This window comes from Anastrepha obliqua, chromosome 1 (assembly GCF_027943255.1).
Source record: "Anastrepha obliqua isolate idAnaObli1 chromosome 1, idAnaObli1_1.0, whole genome shotgun sequence".
Classification (NCBI taxonomy): domain Eukaryota; kingdom Metazoa; phylum Arthropoda; class Insecta; order Diptera; family Tephritidae; genus Anastrepha; species Anastrepha obliqua.
In genome coordinates this window covers 98,842,114-98,866,431 of record NC_072892.1, presented here as the reverse complement: position 1 = coordinate 98,866,431, position 24,318 = coordinate 98,842,114, and the positions used below count along the sequence as shown (strand labels likewise).

The window sequence follows — 24,318 nt, the reverse complement described above, 5'->3', positions numbered from 1 at the left end:
GGTAAATTGTTCACATAAGTATAAAAGTCATTGAACTGTATAATGAATGGGCTCCGACGACCAACTGCTGGTCACCAAAAAGATACAAAACCTTGAGTTTGTAAAACATTTGGAAAACTTCTAAAAATGGTTTCTTCTACAACCGGAAAAGGTGACATGCAGACAACAGTTGCTCATTCAACACTATTTTATTTTATACAAATTGATATGAAACCGTCTTTGGAATGACCTTTGTTTTCTGAACAGAAGGTCGCATTACAACACAAAACTTGTGAAACAATGGATCTTTTCAGCGCTAGGATTGGAAATTGCGTTACCAGCCGTCTCCTTCAAAACTACGATAAGGACTGCCGTTAAATATTTATGTTGTCACTGTTATGTACGTTATTTTCCTTATGACAGTTATGTTAATATATATTGTGTTATGTTAAACGATCTAGCACCCTAAAGCAATTCGTCTAAAGCTTTAGGCAGAGAGTACGAAAGCGAGGTTGCTGACAAGTGTGCTTAGAAAGGCTTGTGTTTTGTTATGTTATTTTAAGTTATTTTTGCTATGTTATATTAAATGATCCACTACTTTAAGATAATCTGTTACAAATTTTATGTTGGGAGAAGGAAAGCGGGGATGCTGACGAGTGCATTTAGGAAGGGTTATGTTATGTTATGTTTTGTTATGTTTTGCTATGTTATGTTCGTTTTGTTATTTTAGTTATGTTATATTTTGCCGCCGTAGCCGAATGGGTTGGTGCGTGATTACCATTCGGAATTCACAGAGAGGTCGTTGGTTCGAATCTCGGTGAAAGCAAAATTAATAAAAACATTTTTCTAATAGCGGTCGCCCCTCGGCAGGCAATGGCAAACCTCCGAGTGTATTTCTGCCATGAAAAAGCTCCTCATAAAAATATCTGCCGTTCGGAGTCGGCTTGAAACTGTAGGTCCCTCCATTTGTGGAACAACATCAAGACGCACACCACAAATAGGAGGAGGAGCTCGGCCAAACACCTAACAGAAGTGTACGCGCCAATTATTTATTTTTTTTTTTTTTTTATATTTTGTTATGTTAAATGATCCAGAACACCCAGGAAATTCGTCTAAAATTTTAGAGGCGAAAGCGAAGTTGCTGCCAAGTGGATCTAGAAAGGGTTATGTTTTTTTTTTTTGTAGGTTCTCTTAAGTTAAATAATTCAGAACCATAAAGCAATTCAAGTTTTAGGTAGAGAATAGGAAAGCGAGGATAGTGACGAGTATGTTATTAAGAAAGGGTGTATGTTTTTAGTAAAACATTCACTCCATAACGCAACATAATAATAGCAGATGGGCTGATATTTACTCCTATTGGCAGAAATATATTTATCTTCCGTGAGCAGACGGACGGATTGAGATATGACATAGTCGACGCTTCTCATCATTTTGTGCATAGGGGATATATATAAATATACATATTGTATATATATATATATATGAATTTGGTGGTTGTTCGATGATATTTGTCGAGTTTTTGGTCAAAAAAGTGTTAACAATATGAGCCTTGTAAGACGATGCGTTATCATGGTGCAAGATCCATGAGTTTTCTTTCCACAAATCGGGCCGTTTGCTACGCACATTCTCTCTCAAACGTCGCATAACTTCCAAATAATATTCTTTATTTACCGTAGAATCATTTGGAACAAATTCCGAGATTCTGAGTGCTCAACACCAGAATAATCAAAGAAAACGACTAATGACTTTCACTTTTGACAGACTTTGACGTGGTTTTTTGGGTTTCGACTCATGTGAGAAGGGCCGCCTTTTGCCTGGTTGACTGGTTTGCATGTCAAACTTATATACCCACGTCCCATCACCTATTATAATGCGCTGGATAAACGTTGTGTCCGAATTCACCTGCTCAAGTATGTCTTCAGCCACCTTCTCCGATGAGTTTTTTGAAAGAAATTCAACTCTCTTGGAACGAGTCGAGCAGCTACACGTCTCATGCCCAATTGATGGTGTAAAATGTTACGAATTGATTTGAGAGACACGCTAATGTCACGAGCTTCCTTTCTCAAACTTTTATATATATATGTATCTACATATATATACATATATCTATGTCGATTCCTTTATGCTGTTCAATACAAACATCAGGTGAAGCAAATTGTAATATTTACTTATATAATACTTGTCTCTGCAAGACGCGACTACCAGAAACTCCAACACAATCAAAAATTCTGACATCGACACTAACACATTTACGAGTATGTAAATGAAATGAGTGACATTTTTCTCTTGAGTACCCGAACCATGCCAGTATTTAGAAGAGCGTTTGCTCGTGCTTCTCAAAAAGGTAACGCCGGAAGCATTTCTAAACGTTATTTGTATATGTGCCTACATATGTGCCTGTGACACAAATGTCAAAATTAAATTTGGCAAGTCTTTGCGAAGAGCAAGGTATTTCGATTTCTGTAATAAAACAATTTTCGGGTTTCATTGTGTGTTTGCAAAAGGTGGTGAACAAATAACATTAATAAAGGGAGAAAATAATAAAAATTGCTTCAGGCTTGAATTATTTTATTCTTAAAGTCTTAAATATCATAACTAATAACTAACAATAGACCAGCTAACATATCTGGTATATTAATAGTAATTTAACTCGTAGTTTTCTTGCACGATTGTGTGCACTAGTACACACGCGATTGAGAAAAGGACCCTGTACTGTTACCCGTCTATGTATGTTTCCTACAGCAATTTTCTCAGTGTATAATATATGTGCGTGTATGTGTGAACTTGAGAGTATGTTAGTAAGATCGCCTGCGGTACCTGCTGCTGCTGCTGAGCGCTGCTACTGCGGCCTGTTACTGGCATCTCCGCTGCCTCTCGCTCCCTTTTGTTGGTTGTTTAATTTTTACTTGCTTTCAGAATATTTGGTACCTATGATGATCAGCCATATGTATGTTGTGTGGCAGAATATATATTTGTACTTGCAGTTAAATTTGGTCGCAGGTCCCTAAATATGATCAGTAAGACATTCTTTGCTGTATGGTGCGGTACTGAAATATTCGCTTTTTTGTCGTATTCTCGCGCTGTCGGGAGTTTGTCGCAAAATTTGTGAATTAAATATTCAAATTAAATAAGAAGCTCAATGAAAAGTGGATAAAATAGAAACATTTAAATAAACTGCTAAATAATTTAGTGTAGCTTAGTGTAACAATTTATACAATAAAACAGTTCCAACTACCAAAATTACTATGCTGCATGTGAGACAGTGCTTGTTGTTCATTTTTTTGTCAACATTAACGGTTGTGGTAGTATCCAGTGGTGCCCAAAAAACGCCAATAAGAGAACAGGGCAACCACAGCCAATTGACGCGCCAACAAAAAATTGCACTTACTTTTGCTGGTTTACAAGTGGAGTCAGAGGGCTCTGATACAGTTGAACTACCAAAGCTGTTCGGAGCGATCGATACACAAATCGTAAGTTTAGCTTCTTAATACCTAAGATGAGTATATTATATATGTACATACATATGTACATATACAAAGTGAGGTCCAAGTGATGGCGCCATCTTTTTAATGAGTTAGTGCGTTGGAAGTTGCATCCCCAGCTGACTTCCAGTGAAAGCTTGGTGACATGCGGTTAAGTGGAAGTGGAGTTATTGCGTCTAAAGTGTCAGTATGTTTGTGTCATCGGTGCAAAAATGCATTTCGAACAAAGAGCTAATAATTTTGTTTTAAAATCGGTAAAACGTTTACCGAAACATTTGAATTTATGAAAAAAGTGTATGGCGATGATTGTCTATCTCGTGTCAGAGCTCATGAGTGGTTTACACGTTTCAGAGATGGTTGTGAGAACATAAATAAAAATGAACAAAATCATTAATCACCGAAAACTCCATCCAAATTATTCGTAAATTTATCAAAAATAAACTGAAATCATCGTTAAAATTCATTAGAGTTGAATATCTCCAAAACATCGTTTTATCGCATTTTAACTGATCATTTGAGCTTTCGAAATGGTGGTGCAAAAAATTGCTCAGAATTCAACATTCGAAAGACCTCATTAAAAAGGTGAGAAAAGACGAGAACTTCCTTTACAACATTGTAACTGGTGATGAAACGTGGTGTTTCCAACATAAACCTGAAACTAAGCGTCAAAGTGCCGAATGGAAGGCCCCAGACGAGCCACCACCCAAAAATTCGTGTTTGGAGAAATCAAAAATTAAGTCGATGCTTATTTGTTTTTACGATTCCAAGGGAATTGTCCACAACGATTTGTGCCAACCGTCCAAACTGTCAACACAATTTTCTATCTTGCCGTTTTGAAGCGTTTGTTGCATCGCATTCGTCGAATTCGCCCTGAATACCGCGAATTACGAAGCTGGCCCTTATTGCATAATAATGCACCATTTCATCGATCCACTCTTGTGACTGATTTTTTGAATAGAAATTGCATTTTAACCATCACTCACTCACCGTATTCACCTGATATGGCTCCCTGTGACTTTTACCTATTCGGAAAACTGCATTTGGCCATGAAAGCAAAACGTTTTGCGTCCGGTCAATGACCTGAAACACTCTTTTAGATCGCGCAAAACCGTGTATCGAGGCCAGAGGGGACTATTTTGAATAAATAAACTCAAAGTTATCAGAACAAATCTCCTATCGTTTCTATTTTAGCTCAGTCTTGTTTATTTTGGACTGCACCTTGTATACATACATATGTATGCATATAAATAGATACACTTACATACATAAAAATATATAAACTTATAATATTTGCGTTTTTCTCAAGTATCTTCAGTTAATCAAGGCTTATGCTATGTTCCCACGGCACGTAATTCGCGCTCCCATTCGTAATTCACTCCCTGACTCATAATTCACAAAAGCACGAATGGCCAGCATCAAACTCTTAATTGGCTCTCAGAGAATTTGAAGGAGTCAGCTGATTTGCTGACGTAATAACGGTTATAGAAGAGGTCGGCAAAAACTAAGATTGTGTTGGTGATACGAGTATAAGAAAAACTCAACGCAGTCACTAACAATGCTACTTCGTTGCCATCTGAACAATGACTGATTGAAAGAGCGGAAGAATATGTGTGAAAATTTTTCTTTCAAAAACGGAAGCAAAGAAAGATACTGTGAATAAATTATTATTATGTCGAGGAGTTTGCTGAATACTTCCAGAATTGTGGTAGAGACCAAAGTGTCCTCTGAGGAACTGTGTCACCTTCATGAAAAGCAATTGCCGCTATTGAAGCGTGCACTCAAGTTTTTCATTTCGGTTTTAACTTCCCCTACCGAGTAAACAAATCCTAGTTTGTTCAATTCTACTATTTCTAAAAGTATGTGTTTTTTTCGGCAACCTGGCTACTTATTTATCTTCTCGCCGCTTGTTTCTATTAGGGCCCTTTCGCCAGCTGTTGCCATTTGCACTTTTTCTGATTGCTGGAATTTGAAAGGAATTAATGGATACAGTTGCGCCATAAACTATAGTGAAATCTTAGTTTTAACTTTCTTTTTTCCACCATCACCGATAAAAAACAAAGAAAAGATGGAGAAGGAAAGCAGAAACAGAGTAATTCGCGAATTACTCAGAGATCGAACTACGTTCCATAGGAACAAAGCATACAACTTAACTTAGTTTTCGTAAAAATTAGAGATTGCTACTCAGCATTTCATTAATTTTTTATAGTCCGTGTTTGAAGTGCTTTGTTCTGTTTGCCATCTCTAAGTTTCTAAAAAAGCTAAGTTAAGTTAAATTATGTCTAAGGCTTGGCTAACTGAAGCTTTACAATATTCTACAACCCCCAACCACTTTTTTAGGTACCAGACACCAAAGACACACATGGCGCCATTAAACCAAAGCGCTTAAAAAAAAAACGCAAGATTCCCGGAACCAAAGAACGTAATATTACTGCAGACGCGGCGCTATCGGAGGGCGAACAAAATAACGCAATAAGAAGCAACGATACAAGCGGCAACTCGCGCCAGCGGAAACAAAGCTTAGCATTTCCGAGGTGAGTTAAAAAGGAAGAAAAAAATAAGATCACCTACATACATCTGAGTGTGGTGTGAGTAACAGTCGATTATGTTAATTTTTTTTTTTTTTTTTGAGATAGTCGTTAAACTTAACTCTTCGCTCATCTACTGAGTCTTTTGCGCACTCAAGCCGTTGCGGTTGTTGCTTAGCACAGTAGCAGTATGGTCACGTGCCTGCATACCAGGCTACAAAAGTAGTATGTTTATTTTGGCTCCTGTTACTTTCATATCAATTTGCAAAAATAAAGTAAAAACAATAACCAAGTATTGATTCAAAAAGTGGCAGGCGAATGGTTATAAATTTCAATGAAGCACAAAAATGGTTCTGTCAACTGATCGTATGGAAGCTACACTTCCGTTGCATTCGTGGACATATAAAGAGCATAATTTTGTTTTTTTTTTTTTTTGTTTTGAGTGATTTTGTACATACGCATGTGTTTTAAATATTCGGGCTTCGGTCACTTGCCATGCCTGCCTTTTTGATGTACTGCGCGATCACTTTCACAGCTCAAACGTGTTTCTCCCTACCTGTTTTCATCGAAAACACGCACCAACACATTATCGCGGACATAAGCACAGCACACTTGTATCCTGGTTGAATAGCAATCACACACACATAGTTTCAATCAAGTAGGCAAACGACAGCACGTTCGCGTAGACAATTTGGCAATCCTTCCTACAACTACTCATATGGTACATACATTACTGTACGTTATTTATATTTTCACTCGCAAAGCACTTTGTGTCTATGATCGATGAGGAATTTACTAATGCTGGCCACAGACGGAAATCAAATCGAAACAATCGGTTGTAACTCATTTTGCCACACACCTGTAGATTCGTTGACGATTTTAGTTTCACGCTGTTCGTTGCTAAGTGAACATGGAAGGGGAAAAAAATTATTGTCATTTATGGTACTTATTTGTGCTTGAAAAGAAGGGGGAGGGAAGATTTTTTTCACACTTTCTATATTAGCGTTTTTGTCTATTTCTTTAAATTTTTCTAATAAAATATGCCACGATTTTAATTTTACATTTCCGGCTTTATATTCATATCTCTAATTTTTTCCCAATGGTGGCTGCTTTTTGAACAAATTTTTGAATATAATTATAAATAATTATATTATATTACGAAAGCCAATAGTAGATAAGGCTAATGGGCCTGTCTCACTATATGTTTTGCTTAATGTTGCCATTTGTCCGCTCACGTGAACACCCACCCATTGCAAGTTGACCAACATTTTTGTCTATTTTCGATCGGTTTGCCAACTGCGTCAATTTTCAACCGATAGATTCGATTTTTTTTTCGTTTGTGGCCTACATAAAGCAAATCCACAGAAAGTAACTTCGCTATAGCAGCTGATTTTTGTTTTTGTTTTGCGATTTGCTGGCTGAACCCTGTTTCTTCGTTCTTGCCTTATTTCTCTGTTTACATAGTAATTGATATTTTAACATTCGAACGACCAAACTGCAAAAGCCCAATTCCGGGTAAAGGTGGTTGTTGCTCTAGCGATGTCCCCTTCTAGGAATTCGCCTTATTATCTACTTAAGACAGTCGAAAGATTTCTTTATTCAAATATTCTTCCCTTGTTCTGAATAGCCGCGTACACACATAGTGCCAACTCAAATTTCTGCATGACTAAACCCTCACTAAATACTTTAATTAAAAGTAGTTACCCTTTGTTAGATGCTGTCAGGTTTTCACTAAGCGCACAGGTAGGCCAAATTTTCTCCGTAAATCTTTCGGCACTCCTAATAATGTGTTCTCAATTCTGCGATTTATTTTTTTCGGAAATAGATGCAAGGTGGTGCAAAATCAGTAACTCTATCGGAAAATTTATAATTTTTGCAAATGTCGCAATTACGCTTGACATGAGCGACGACTGTAATATACAAACGTACAAGCAATGGAGCGGGGAAGGTCAAAGGTCAAGATTTCCGTCACTCAAAATAATTTTTTTTGTAAAAAAGTTGTTCCAAAACAAAATTGGATGATTAATTTTGTGCCACCACGAATTTTTCACACAGGAAACTGTGGGGTTGACACTGAGAGTCGGCCAAAATTGCCAAGCGATTCTGCAGGTGGGTTCTTCACGCTATTTTGCCATTTCGATATTCTTGCAAATTTCTCAAAAATAAGTAAGTTGCATCTTTGTTAGGGTATACCTATATAATTATCTACGCTCTTGTATGGAAGTTTTGTACCGAGACTCGCTAGTTCATCCCCAGAGTTCCACTCAATATCGAAATTGCTCTGTCATCTCGTTAAGAGATTTGCAGAATTTCATAGCTACTAGGAGATTGTCAACTTTTTCGAGGAATTTTATGGCTGAAAATATCCATATCATCTAGGGTAACGCATCGCATTGCACCAAGAGTATGATCTTAATTATTGGCAAGAGTTCAGCCAGAAGAACACTACAATAGTCGGGGAGCCGTAAGCCAAAATGAAGTCCCCAGATGCTTAGAATATACACCACCAACAACTAGATATAAATGAATGTTCGGCGTGAGTCTTAGAAAGTATCGTCTCTACTTTTTCCTTTGAGGGTGGGAGAATCGTGGTAATTTGAGGCGCGAGTGCGTAATTCACAAGTCCAACAAGCTGTGAAATACTGATTAGGGTATTACCGTGACCGTAACTACATAGTTTTTGAGTACTTACTTAAAGTGTTCAATTTTTATGTCGCGCTCTGATGGCATATTTTGCCTACCGATCGTTTACATTTCCCTCGATGGCGTGGTTGCCAATAACCTGACTCTTGGTACTATTTTTGGCGGAAAAAACCACGCAGTTTTCTCGAAAGTCGTTTCCAAGATTAAAATGTGATTTCCGAGAAACTTCGACTGTCTGAGAAGGCATAGTGCATAGTTTCGATAACTTAAAGCTTGGCAGTTAAATTTGTACCCGTTTAAGCAGATACAGTCAGTACTTCCCACTTATATGGTATATGCAGATAATTAGGTAAAATACGAAAATTCAAACGGAGGTACCAAAACGCAAAATCCACAACGCAGGTCCTTTTCACACATTTATTTAAACTTAAAATTTTATTATTATTATTTTATCAGAATTATTTATTTGTCGGCGCCCATTTTATTTAGTTTTTACTTTGACGTTTCTCCTTGCAGGGTTGTAAGGAAAAAGGTATCTTCATAATCTAAGATTATTATATAATATAATCTCGGATTTCGGGAGAGAAATTTTTTATGGGTAATCTTGCTTTTTAATTACGAATTGGGAGTTAAGTTCAAAAAAGTAGATAATCTAATTATATGTATGTGAACCTATTATAAGGCTGAAAAAAATAAGCTAATGGAAAAAGAAGAGTAGAGGCAGAAAATACTGGGACTGGGACTGTTATGTCCTTGCTATTTATAAATGGCCTCCCAACCGCTATGCCACATCTTTTACTTCATTTTCAATCACCTGCTGCTTCAAAATTCCTGACAGGTTTATAAATCAAATGGAAGCTGGGTGTGCGCTTGGTGGTCTGTAAACGGATTGCAACCAGCTTTAATAGGTCTCCAAGCAACAGAGAATGTGCTCGAGCAGTCCCTCTGAGTTAAACACCAATTATGCAAGTCGGTACTAAGTGTTTCATTTGTATATTTTGCAGACGCTTGTTCAAGCAACTCAAAGGCCAACGGATACCGATTGGCAAGAAGAAGAACAAACGGCCCACGGCGAGTAGCACTCGGAAGCCATCGAAAAGCAGGTAATTAAGTTCTGTGAGCTTCTCTAAAGTTATCAAATACATGTAGAGGTATAACCAACGACTCTGTATTATTATTCTTCATAGGCATAACAACAACAACAACAACAAAAAATCCAATCGCAATCATAAATCAAAAACACACTCATTCCATCATCATCAAAATATGAATGACACTACACGACTAGCACGTGCTGTTACCGCTAATAAAGAACGCATCTGGGATCATGGTGTTATACCCTACACTATTGCCAACAATTTTGATACTGAACACAAAGCACTCTTTATAAAAGGTATGCGCCATTGGGAGAATTTCACTTGTATCAAATTTGTGGAGCGCCAGCCTAAAGTACATCCCAATTACATACACTTCACGGTAAAGAATTGTGGTTGCTGTTCGTTTGTGGGCAAGCGTGGAACAGGGCGTCAGATTGTTTCGATTGGCCGCAATTGTGAAACATTCGGAATTGTAGTGCACGAGCTGGGGCATGCGATCGGCTTTTGGCATGAACATACACGCATCGATCGCGATCAGTACATAAAAATCATTAACGAGAACATCATGAAGGGGCAAGAGTCCAATTTCAATAAACTCTCACCGGTGGAAGTTGATTCTCTGGGATTACCGTACGACTACAATTCAATCATGCATTATTCGAAAAATACGTTTGCCAAAAACGGTTATGTGGAAACGATACAACCAATTGGCTTGTCAAAAACTCAGCAAAATGAGATTGGCCAGAGATTACATATCAGTGATGGTGATATTTTGAAAGTGAATCTGTTGTACAAGTGTAGTAGTTGTGGACGCACGTATCAAGAGAATTCTGGACAGATAGATTCACCGCATTATAAATATTCGCAAGCAGCGGTACAAGCAAGTAATGTGGTCGATGAAGGTGGAAGTGGAGACTCTGAGGTTAGCGATTTCGATAAATCATTAGAGAAGTGCGAATGGCGTATTACAGCAACGAATGGCGAACGAATAGTATTACAAATTCACGAAGTGGTAGGTTTGATTCGATCAAATAATTTCATTCAAAAATAATTTTTTAAAGCTACAATGAATGTACTACACATATGCACGTCATATTCATGCCATTTCGTTTCCTTGTCTCTAGCATTTGCTTGAGTCCACTAATTGCTCTGTGGACTATTTAGAAATACGCGACGGCTATTGGAACAAATCACCCGTTATTAAAAGACTTTGCGGCAATGTTACTGCGGAAACTGTAGAAAGCAATTCGAGTCGAATCCTTATTAATTATGTTAATCAAAATGCCAACAAGGGATTTCGCGGTTTTTCTGCTGAATACCAGGGTAAGTCTTAAACAATTATTAATTTGTGAAACAAAAGTTAATACAATTCGAAAATCAAGAAAATCAAGAAAAATACTGAAGAACCTCTACAACGTTCGGCAGGCATTGCTTCCCTTGTTTCCTTGGAATTTTCAAATAATTGATTCAATTTTGTGATATTCTGCGTACTGAGTGCATTTTTACGTCGTTCCAAAGATCTTCTATTGGATTTAAGTAGGCACTCGAGAATGCCCCATCCAGAATAGTAATCAAATTGTCTTCGAAAAACTTGTTTGGCACATGGGAAGTATTCTTCGGATCATTGCCTTGTTGAAATTTCCTAATCATCGGTAAATTCACTCCCGCCTAAGGTTGCATTACATTTAGAAGTATCTGAACATACTTGGTCGCTTCCATATTACCTTCAATACGATGAATTGGCCCGACACCGCTCCACGAAAAGCAGCCCCACACCATTATTGAGCCTCCCCCGTGCTTTATGATTGATGAGACGAACTTGGGGCGAACGAATGCTGCACGTTCTATCTGCACCAATTCTATTTATTTTCTATTTCGTTTCTTGGCTGAATAAAATATAACGTCACTAATTTTGAGCCCAGGATATGAGTTCTCGAGTAAACTCAATTCGTGCCAGTCTACCGACAAGCCCTGGGAACTTTTCGTGCTTTTTTATCTAATAAAAATCTATCGTTTTTGAAATGTTTAATTTTATTGAAATAGCATTTTTGGATGATCAGGCCTTTTACACTCTTCGATTGCTTTTCGCAATTTTTCTCTTTCGACATTATTAAATCATTTCAACTATAGTAAAGTGCTATATGACTGGAGTATTCCTTTATTCACAATTCACAAAAATTTGGACGAAGACCGAATCGTTCGTAAGTATATTTCTCACAAAAATATCAGTGCTCCTACTAAAACCCAAAAAATCAATGCGAACCCTTCAACTGTTGTTATCCAAATAACGGGCCCCACATGAGCTGATAACTTGTTTGAGCGACTGAGACCACTTACCACTTACCTTTGTTCAGCCTGCCGGATTGGTCTATATTTATTATAGAGCGCGTCCGAAATTTAAATTATTTTCGACCTCAAACATAGCCAAGTCAAAAGCTGCAAAATCACACGTGTTGACTTTATGAGTCATAACTTCTACAATTTTTCGTCGATTCGGACAAACTTAGGCTTAAAATGTAGGTGACAAAATTGTCTTTCAGAAAACCTATCTTATGTCGATATAAACAAATTTTTTGTTCCAGAAAAAAGTTAATGAACTTTGATAATTTAGTAAAAAACGTCAAAAATGCCTTTTTTTTACTTTCAACAGCTGTTTTGCGAAAACTACGACTTCCATTGACACGAATTATATATTGCCATGTAGGTTATATGTGTGCCTTTCGAAATTTATGCACTTCAAAGAAATGGCGCGCACTGTTTTCGAGATTGCAGGTAATAACTGCACTATTGCCCAAAAAACAGGTTTTTTGGGAATATCTCGGAAACCGTTTTTTGAAAAAAAATAAAATTCAGTTTTGCTTTCAGCGACCTCAAATTAGTTTAAAAAACGCCTTTTGGTCGAGGACCATTTTTGGTGTAAACTAGTGTAAACCGTTGTTATTAATACCAGTCATAGTTCAGAAATGAGCCGGTAAACTTTGCTTACATATACCAAGTAAATAATACATTTGATTAGATTGTTAGATGAGAATTGTATAGGATGCTTTCCATTTAAATTCAACCGGGTCATGTTCTTCGATTTCGATATAACTCAAATATGTTGCTCCCTGGTCAAAATAATAAGACACGTATTTTTTTGTTCGCCCGAAAAACAATTTTTTTCAAGATTTATCGGCAATTTTGTTTTTCGACTCAAAATCGATTTTTTTTAATTATGTAAGAAGTTTTTTGTTTAATGCTCATAACTTAGTCAAAAATTAACCGATTTTAATGATTCTGATTTTAATTCGAAATTTTTTCCGAATTCAGTATTTCAAAACGAGTATTTTTTTTTTTTTTAACTTTTTCCAAATCAAGAGGACACCTCAAACTTCAATTGAGCTGAAAGCCCAGTAGCTAAAATGAGTTGTTTTTGAGTAATGAATTTTTGAGTAAAAAACCTGTTTCGTACTTTTTGGTTTTTTGCAAAATAAAAAATTTTCAACTACTTTTTTGCAATTGTTTCTACACATGTAGTCGCTCGTGTAAGTAATGACGATAATTTTGAATCATTAAAATCGGTTCATTTTTGACTAAGTTATGAGCAATTAAAAAACAATTTGTTAATTTAGATGCTTTCCATTTCAATTTAACCGGGCTATTCGGGACATGTTCTTCGATTTCGATGTAACTGAAATATGTTACTCTCTGGCCAAAATAATGAGACATATTTTCTTGTTCGCCCGAAAAACATTTTTTTTCAAGATTTATCGCAATTTTGTTTTTCGGCTCAAAATCGATTTTTTCAATTATATAAGAAACACCTATGATGGTGTTTCGAAAGCGTATGGCTATCTAGCTATTATTTACTCTGAGAAGGCTCCGAAGGCCTATTAACTTGCCGATGGTAATAGCACAAACATGGATTCTTAGGAATTCCACTTGTTCCGATTTATAATGTATGGCCTTGTCTAGCAGTACTTTCGTTCTAAGGAATATCCCAATAATTGATTAGATTCGTCCATCGCCTGAAACAGCGAGGAGTTAATTTGCTATTCGAAAGATAAGAAAGCATGTGACTAACGATGAGTATTATTTTTGAGGATTAACTTGTAACTATTTGCATAAAGTACGGACACGAAAAATATTGGTCGCGCGAAAATCATTATAACAACAACTTTATATAAGATATAAAACAATTTTTATTTTATTTTCTTCTTTATTTAGCAATGGCATTCGTTTTTGTTACGGTATCCGCCGCTCTCCGCCAATTCACTGCTGCTCTTATTTAATTACTTTTTTTTGGAATTTTCTTTTGACAATTGCCCAATATTGTGCACAGTTTGGTGGGTTCTGGTCCTTTTGAACAATATTTACCCTGTGCTTTTCATACCGGTTCATGGCAAGACGGCTATAATGACACGATACTAAATTGTGCCAGAACAGAACTGACCCTTTATGTTGTTTTATGAATAGCAGCAAACGTTTTTGCAAACACTTCTTCATATAAATTTCTTGATATATGTGTATGTATAGTGGCTCGTGGTAATAAACGTTTTGCTTTTTATCCCACACTAGCAGATGGCTTGCCAAACCAAACATTTTTTAGAGCACTTGTGCAATATTTTTAGCTTAAAGGCACCCGGGACTCCTCCGCTCTTCGTCTCAGTATACAACTCAGTGCTCTGAATCTGTTTAAAGTCTGCGTTGAAGCATGTTTCATGGTCCATAACCACAAGTCATATTTATGAATGTCTAGACTGTATAATTTTCGCACATGTGCTTAGCATTCTTATTTGGTTTTTCATTTCGATTAAGTGCTACAATCTTTTTACATTCACCTATACAAACCTTCACTTTTGCGCACTTTTTCATGGGATTGTGCGACAAATTACCATTTTCTCGCTTTTTGCGCATAATTTTCTCCGCAAGTGTGAGCTTATTTTGAAGAATACGCAGAACTTATGAAAAGTGAATATGCCAAATTAATAATGACAACAAACACTATAAACATGCATATATGCATATAAATATATTTATTTTTTATTTACAGTTAGTTTTACGCAAGTGATGAGTAAACACAATCGACTAGTTTTTTTCGTGTCCATTCTTTATTTAGTATACAAAAACGTTTCAAACTTTCACAAAAAAAGAGAGGTTTTCCAGTTTTACATTTCTCAACAATTAAGCATTCATGAATCGACTATTTGGCGGATTTTATATGTAGACGTACTCATGGTGGACATTTAAACGATGACATATTTCATATATGTATGTATAATTGTTAAGAGCCGTATTTTGAATAAAAATATTCAAACCTCAAGCCTAAATTTTTACGTTTTATTTTAAACCAACAACTAGGCGCTTCTTTTGAAATACCCTTACTGACACATTACCTTCAAAGTTTACTCAGAGTTGCAATGACTGGACTGTAGCTTACAGATTGTGTGACAATGCGTCAGACACTAAATCAAACGCATTCAATGCAACCACTGGCGGGAATTTAAAAGTTTTTAACTAGTCACCTACAGATATATGTATGTACTCGTAGAGTCCTCCACAAAACAGCGACAGCCTGCATACTTGATGACTTTTTTCCGTTGCCAGTTGCCGTATATCCGAATAGACGCAATTGGCTAAAATATATACATACATACACGCATGCGAGTATACACTGTCGGTCACGCTGATTTCCCACTACGATTTGATAAAAAAATATAATAAATATAAATGTATAATAAACATATAAATGTAGGTAGAGATACAAAGCGAGACGCGATTAGTCGAGTCAACTAACGAAGTACATCCAGAGTTAAAATTAGTTTTTCGCAGAAAAATTTCAGGCTTCCTTTTTTTTACGTTTTTCTGTTTTCTTTCTTAAAAATTAATTAAAGATAAATCAGTCGTAGTTGTACACAAAATATATAATAAGTAAATAAATATGAAATTTATAATCTTGAATTAATCTTTGCTAGAAAAGTTATTGAACCAACAATGTTTTCCAATTTCGGCCAAATTTCTTGTTGCCATACTTATTTCAACTTTTTTCTCAAGTCTGTTTTGTTTGCCAGTCTGTAAATGGCAATTTGACACCTTACTAAGGGCTTATCTTGTACATACAAGGATCATCTATCGAATTTAAATCAGGGAGGTTCATAAAAGTGCCCACTGATCGACTCAGCATTTTGATACTGGATATTTCTTCGACCCGCATTATGTGCTGTGTTCAAGAAAATATAGCAATCCAGACAAATTAATATGCAAAGAACTTAACTTCTTATTATAAATATTAAAAATGTTATAAACCGACTTTATTTATCTCAACTTACCGATCGTTCTTCCACGATAGTCTTAATGGGATGCTTTATCAACTCCTTCTACTTTTTTGCGTCCATTAATAAGTCAACAAAAATGTAAGTGCCACGCACAAGATGGCACGAAATGAATCACCGTATCGGAATATTTATAATTTTTGCAAATGGCGTCGTACGTCAATGATATTTGACACTTTGAACTAAACAGCTGCGGTACACAACCAGACAATTATTTAGTAAAACAGTTATTCAAAAACGAAATTGATGATTGATAAATAATTTTGCGCCACCTTGTACATATTATAAAACACATCCCTAAATCATCTTGTTTTGAGAATGTTTAACTATTGCACACGTATCCTAGGAAATCGTTACACCTTTAGGATATTATTGGCGCAATTAATTGAATTTGCTCTCATCTGGCTATAAGGTATACATTTTTCCATTGCTCAACAGTCCAGCTCCACCTTTAAGGCCAACTTCCAGGAGCATATTGCGTGCGCTATTTCGATACTTATTTCAACGTCATGCTGCTGCTTAAGGTATTTTCTAATTTCCACTGCTCTATTAAGCTAAACCTTGAGATGCACACAGTGAATGATGTCAGTCGGAGGAGTTGTCTTTATTACAGTCCCTTTTTACAGGGACAAATACAAAATTCGAGTAAACAAGCATCTGGATGTAAAATGTACTGTGGTAAGTAATGCGCGACCACCAGTGTACAAGCATATGAGGCCACAAATGTCATGATAAGTTGGTTATTTATGACTTCCATAAATAAAGGAAATACAAAGAAAAAATATTTATGCATTCGGAATGAATTTGCAAATGGACTATCAATCCTGCGGCATCCTTCAACAGTCTAGTATAACTCACACTCGCTCTACCCACGCATTTCGCAATACATTTTTATCTCATTTTTATTTGAAGTGTGCTTGTTGTTGTGATATTCAAAGCGATTTTTCACACCCGTTGCATTTTAATTTGCATGCATTCAAAGCAGAAAACGCAAAACAAAAGCAATTTTGTTTATTTGCACACATACACATGCATACATACATATGTGCATAAAACAGCCACAAGGATCAGTGCTACAATTCAACAATAACTTCTGCACTATCGACAATGACGGACCCTCCAAAAATGACAAAAATGAAGGAGAAAAGTGTTTTATGAACTGATTTATTTTTTTCGTCAACTCAGCTGATCCGACATGGTATTCCACTATACAGCTGCTGTATATGGAGTTGTTATATTGGGCTTGTTCGCGGGTAAATATAAACGGAGACGTGCGGTTATTGCCAATGACAGTTGAAATGACAGCAATGGTCATGTGTATATTAGCAATTTACAGCACTACATAGTATGTATGTATGTATATGTGTGGTATGTCCTAGTTGGCGGAGTACTTGCACCCTTTCCGGTATTATTATTACTACAGCATATAAGCATGTTATGTACATATATACGTAGATATGTATGTATGCATATAGTTTTTAGCATTGTAAGAGCTTATTTTCATCACTAGGCTTATTTCTTATATGAGTAGCCTTCGTTGCATGCCATAAATAGATGCAGTTATTCTCATATGGCGTCCACTACACCACTAGATTTTGCAAATGTAGTTTCTGGTTAAGTGTTAAAACAAAAATTGGATCGAACGTACTTTAATTTTTTAGGACTTGTTTTATAAATTTTTACTTTAATTCAATTCAATTACAATTTAGTGTTTTCTTGACGAAGGCAGTATGGTGTATTCAAAAGTTCTTTCGTGGCGGAAACGCACCCAAAGGCTTGCCATTGTTTGGGTAGGAGCCAACGTTAAAAGAAGAAAGGTTTCAACAATCTTTGTCATAAATACATATGTATTATATGTATGTAAAAAAAATGTATCCACAACTACATATCGCTCATTTATTTCAATAGGTCCTTAATCCAAAAACCAAAATTGTTAAGATAAGCATGCAGAAATGGTCACAAGCTCTTCTTTTACGGTTTATAAACAATTCATCGCGATATCTATTTCATAAGATGAAAATATGCCTTTACTCTTGTTTTGTTTTTTGTAAGTAAACAAACGATATAGGACCAGTACAAGAATGATAGAAAGAAGACTGCGCCCATCAGAGAGTGCGTGACGTCACGGTTTTCCGAGTTGTGCAGTATTACCAACCATTTGCTCTTCGCAATAAATTTAGTGCTTTTTTATACCGAAAATGCAAAAATTTTGAAGTTTCGTGTTTGTTTCCTTTTTTTTTAATTTAAAGCTACTGAAACTTTAAGTCAAAAAAACTGTATTATTATACAAAATAAGGTTAAAAAAGGCCACTCTGAGAAGATTTTAGTGCTCCTTTTAAGGTTATGCAAGAATATTAAATGTCCCTCTCTCAACTCTTCTTAAGATTGAAAACCTTTTTACAAATTTTAAAAGGCGTTTGAATTTACTGAATGCGGATTAAAACCATAGAGGTGTAATCGTTTCTTCCGGCCATCAATCCTTAGTGGGATATAGGGCATCAAGAGGTGTATTCATTGTAAAAATAAGCCACAAAATGTAATACTAAAGAAACCATACTGATATTTTTAAAAAAAGAGTACCCTATCTAGTTACATAACCTCAAATATAGCAAATAAGTCGTTCCCATAACAAAGGAGTCTCGCTTAACAAAAAACAAATCCATAAATTAAATTGTACATAACCATAACACATTTATTAAAAAAAAACGCACATTCTAAAGACCATTTGTCACGCATACAAAGTTCTTTAAGTGATTCAATAGAGAGAGAGAGAAATGTGACTGCCGAAAGCAGAAGAACACCAACAACACCTGCAATCGCGGGCAATGCCACCAGATGTTAAAAAAAAAGAGGTTGTCTGTAAAGGCGGTTTACTGACGATAGTTTAACGTGACAATGTCATAAGAAAATATTGATGGAATGGTTGCAATTTTCAAAACAAAATTTTAATTTTATTTATTTGATAGATATTTTGTATGGATATAGAGGAGGAGGTAAATGGAATTGCAATGGAATAGGTCAAGTTACATTTACACAAACGTGAAAAATGACGAAACATTTATCAAATTCATGAAAGATATCTTCAATTTCGATTGTGCATCAGACGTTAATAAGTCAACAACACTAAGAGGCACCATCATCGATTTGCCTTTTTCAAGACACTTTACACTCGAAACACTCTCTTTCATTTCCTACTTTTTCTATCATCGTCCTATTCTCAACAGAGAAATGGTTCATTACCATGCACACAGCAAGAAGGCATATGCAAATACAAGTATGTGAATTTATATACCTACATATGCGCATATACATACATATATATGCTCACTCAAGTAGGACAGAGCAAGATGTCGAACGTTGCCGAACGCGGGGGCCGATTGTGCTGTTTGTCGTTCGTTCCGCGCTCTCGCTTGCAGTTCAAGCACATTAGCTTACATTTGCTTGCGTACGGAATAGATTCGTATATTTGATATGTCCATATGACTTGTATGCATCTTTACATATAGATTTGTTCTTTTTGAAAATTGCGCGAAATTGTATATGTATATGCATGTTTATATACATATATTAGTATACAACATATCTTATTAGGTATATGGTAAATATTACCAGACATTTTTTCCTTCATATATAATAAAAAAATTAATAATAGTAACATTAAAACAACAGGTATTATTAACAAACTTGGTTTTATTTTAAATTCTTCAAGTAAATCAAATTAATAATAATCAATAAGAAGGCATATGCAAATACAAATACGTGAATTTATATATGTACATATGCACATATACATACATATATACGCTCACTTAAGTAGTAGAGAGCAAGATGTCGAACGTTGCCGTTCGTTTGCTTTGTTTGATTTGTCGTTCGTTCCGCGCTTTCGCTTGCAGTTCATTCAAGGTAACGGCAATGAGCAAGGTAACGACAAATGAACAAGGTAACGACACATTTTTTCGTGCGTGCAGCCGGCTAAATCGAATTATAAGACGTTATCACGTCAAAATGTATATTTTACAAAATTATAAACACTATATTTTAACTAGAACAGGCTAGAAAAATGTCATGAAGAAAGAATTAAAACTCCGAGACTAAATAACAAAAAAAAATGCTAAATTAAGTTGCGAAAATGGTCCCATCATGGGTCTAGCATCTAAGCATTTCGAATAAAATTGTATGTACAGTGTGTTTTACAACCAGATTCACCTGTAAAATTTGAAAGAAATAGTTTATAAAAGCTTTACATTTTGATTTTAGTTCTACTGATATCGCACGCGGTCGAAAATTAATCCAATAAGAATTATCACCCTAAGTAGTGAGTTTTACCTGGTAACTATCCATAAAAATTAGTTCGAACTTTTGAAATTTTCATTGTTGCATTTGTTTTGTATCCGATATGAGATTTAAGTTTATATGAACATTGTTGATCGACTAGTTTAGATGTTGGACGCTCGGCCATAACACTCGGTCTGGCTCTAAACAATCCTATTCGCTATCGCTTGAATTAAGCATATTTTAGTAGGTAAACTATAATTCCTAGTACTAGAACTGCTTACGTTTCTTTACTTATGTCTCACAGCTTGACAATGAAGTTGGCTTTGGTGTCTACTGCAAGAAGCGAAATCTAACTATTACTATTAGATCCACAGGAGGAAGTTTCAGCAAATTATTATAATTCAATTACATATATCTTAAGCCGACTTAGGCGATCATTGGTAACACCATAGATTTGTCTAAGCGAGTTAAAGCCTCAAGTTCACATTATATTTTATAAAACCGGAACGATACGGATTTATATCCGACCAAGAAAGTCACTTCAACAGTGTTCGCCAAAATAGTAAGCTCAAAGAGTTTGGCTTAAACAAAAAATTCCTCAATACAATTTAGTATTGACTTCTAGATTTCATATTTTCAGAAATATGTACCTACTAGGTGGCACAAAATTAATCGCCCATCAATCATCGGAAGATATATAATTTTTGCAAATGGCGTTGTACTCCAATCATATTTGGCACTTGTGAACTAGACAACTGCAGTATGAAAAGAGACAAGTAATCGAGCGCATAAAGGTCTAAATAGAGATTTTGTTTTCTTTTTTTAGTAAGTAAAAACATTACTCAAGAACAAAATTGGATGATTAATCTTGTTCCACCTTGTATATACATACGTACATATATAATTTGTTGGTATAGGGTCATTCTGGCTCAATAAGCGAGACAAAAACTACGACCCGAAACAGAATTGCAGCGGGTCAGCGGGTAATGGGTTGACAAGTGGTGATCAGTTGATCCACTTCCGTCAGAAAATTTCGTAGGTTAAACAAAATTGCGACGCGACGGTTTTCAGCTGACATCTTATAGTTATAATAGAATACATTTTGTAGTGAAATCTTTTTTCATTGTTACAAAACAAAAAATTATTTCTAAATTATTATATTATTATATTATATTTTGCCGGTGATTGCAGTGACCTGCCTAATTTTTAAATTATTTTTTATATGTATATTATGTTATTATTTTAATAAAATAATATTAGTATATTTATATATTAGTTTCCCTAATAATTATTAAGTAAAATAATTAATACAAATTTTCTATTTTCTTCCTGTTATTTAGTAACTTGTGGCGGTGAAGTCTTTATTACCCAAGATCGACGCATCGACTCTCCAAATTATCCTCTGGAATATCCCCCTGACCGGGAATGCATTTGGCATATTAGTGTGGAAGAAAATTATCAGGTTGCGGTGAGATTTTTGTCATTCGATTTGGAACATCGAGAAAACTGCCTTTACGATTATTTAGAAATACGCGACGGCAATAGTAGTGACTCTCAGCTAATTGGCGTTTACTGTGGCAATACGTTACCGTCAACCATCAAGTAAGTACAATAGTGACTAATGCATTGATTAAGGCACTTGAAAGCAGACATTTATGTGCATTTACATATGCATGCATATTAGGGGTGAGGGAGGATTTTTCATCTACTTCTTTTCGGTGACTGATGGCAGTTATGAAAAAAAAAACATGGAAACATAGATCAAACACGCATTTCGAGAATACTTATTTTTAATATTAGTTATACCTATGTATTGTAAATCTCCATAAAATTTTTTTAAATTGTTTAGTTTTTTTGGAAGAAAATATAATATAAACATATGCGGTTTAGGGTTCGCAAAATTCATAACTTATTTGTGATGTTCATTTTGTACCGCTAAAGAACGCAGGGTTGCGGGTACATTCAAAATTCGGAGTATACAGTTTTTTCTACTATTTTATATTCAAATATTTGTTTTGTCCTAGAGTTTTTCTATTGTCAAATACTTTTACATTTTTTATATATTTATTTTTTTAATAATATAAAAAAAATTTAAATACTTTTTTTTTGTTTTGTTGAAAAGTATATTAGGTTAAATCGATTAACGTTCTTTGAGAATAGTCAATAGTGGAGGATTTTGGGCAACATAATCATCAACCAATGAATTTTTCATACCCAAAAAATGTTTTCAAATATTTTCTTTCAAAAACATTTAGCAAAAAATAAATAAAAAAAATTCATTATAAATTAAAAACTAAAATTAAAAATAAGGACGCTCGAAATCCACTTTTGAGCTATGCTCCCTTCGACTTTTTTCATTAAGAATTGTCAGTAGAATTCTTTGGTCGCCGAAACAAAGTCAGTTATATTTTTTAATAACACATCGACCGTCCTAATGTATTATATATATATGAATACGCCTGTTTATATACTATACATTAATATGGCCACCATTTCTCCCGCTAAGCATATGAAGCCTAAAAAATTCCTAAACCTGAAATACTAAGCCAATCGCATACGATTAAGAGGTTTCGACTGGAGCTGGAAATTCAAAAAATGTGTATTTTTCTAAAGTAAGATTGTACCTCCGCCCTATCGGATGATTCATAATTTTTGCAAATGTTGTCGTAGGTCAATCATACTTGACACGTGTAAACTAGGCAGCTGCAGTAACAAAAAAGCAAGTGATGTAACTCAGGGCGCGTTTTATTCAAGAAGAAGTTAAAAAACGAAAACACAGAAATTACGTTTTGAAATGTAAAATATTGAGTATGGGAATAAGTTTCCATCCTTTCTTAGCCAAAGTTACGAATTATTTAAACAATTAAATAATATATGATAGTATGCGAAGTATGTGCCATTGGAAGCTACAACTTTACTCCAACTTTCAGGCAGCATACGGATTCCTCTGACAAAAAATTCGAGTTCTTTTGACTTGATCCCTTCATTAAGCCAGTTTGCGATGCTCTTGTAAGAAGTGAACCGCTCTCCAATAAGGACTAACTGCATTGATCGGAACAGATGGCAATCCGAAGTTGCAATGTCCGGGGAATACGGCGGGTGAGGCAAGATTTTCCAATTCCAGTCCCTCTAAATATTTCTGGAGCGCTTTAGCAACTTGTTGCCTGGCGTTGTCATGCAGCAAAATCAGTTTATCATGTCTACCGTCTCATTCCAGCCGCTTTTCTTTGAGAGCTCGATTCAAACGCATTAGCTGCAGTCGGCAACGATTCCCAGTAATGGTTTCAGATGGTTTAAGGAGTTCGTAACAGATAACATCCTTCTGATCCCACCAGATGCACAACAAGCATGAATATTTTTTTCACTGTCGATGGGCCTGGATCCATTTTTTGTCGCCAGTGACGATGCGACGCACAAAACCTTTTCTTTTCTGCCGTTCAAGAAGCATCTCACACGCCCCCAAACGTCTCTCTATATTCCAGTGGCGCCCAATTACCTGCTTTCTGGTTGATCTGTCAACATCCAACTCTTTAGACATACCATTAAGGGTTCCACATGTGTCTTTATCCAATAATTGTTGCAGTTGAGTATCTTTGAATTTTTTCGGTGCTCCTTCGCGATCTTTATCACTCACGTCGAAACCACTTTTTACAAGTTGGATTTTATGGAGCGTGATTACCGTAAATATTGATCAATATACGAAACGTTTCAGGTGCATTTTTCTTTAAAAGGTAATAACGGGGCATGACTTCCTGCAAATGCTGTTTTTTCGGGAAGAACGTAGACATTTTTGACGTAAGATAAAAAAAGATCTTTACGCTTCAAACGAATGTCAACTACTGCGATCGGGACCTCACGTATACACCTTCGAATCACCAGTATATTACTAGAGCTAACACAAAAATAGTATCAGCAGCGACACCTCTTTTACGAGGGCGGAAACTTATTACCAGTGCAATGTTTGTTTTAAATTTATAAGTTTTCGACATTTAAATATAAATGGAGA

At 35.6% G+C, this 24,318-nt stretch overlaps 1 protein-coding gene across 1 annotated transcript in view; it reads left to right on the top strand.

Moving 5' to 3' along the window:
* The window catches only part of LOC129253166 (dorsal-ventral patterning protein tolloid), a 45,013-nt gene that overhangs the window by 9,481 nt on the left and 11,214 nt on the right, over window positions 1–24,318 (top strand). The window contains exons 2-7 of the mRNA XM_054891435.1: window positions 2,896–3,449; window positions 5,799–5,992; window positions 9,634–9,732; window positions 9,817–10,738; window positions 10,851–11,049; window positions 21,653–21,914. Coding sequence (XP_054747410.1) covers window positions 3,225–3,449; window positions 5,799–5,992; window positions 9,634–9,732; window positions 9,817–10,738; window positions 10,851–11,049; window positions 21,653–21,914 — 1,901 coding nt within the window. The 5' untranslated portion in view covers window positions 2,896–3,224. The remainder of the gene's footprint in view (window positions 1–2,895; window positions 3,450–5,798; window positions 5,993–9,633; window positions 9,733–9,816; window positions 10,739–10,850; window positions 11,050–21,652; window positions 21,915–24,318) is intronic.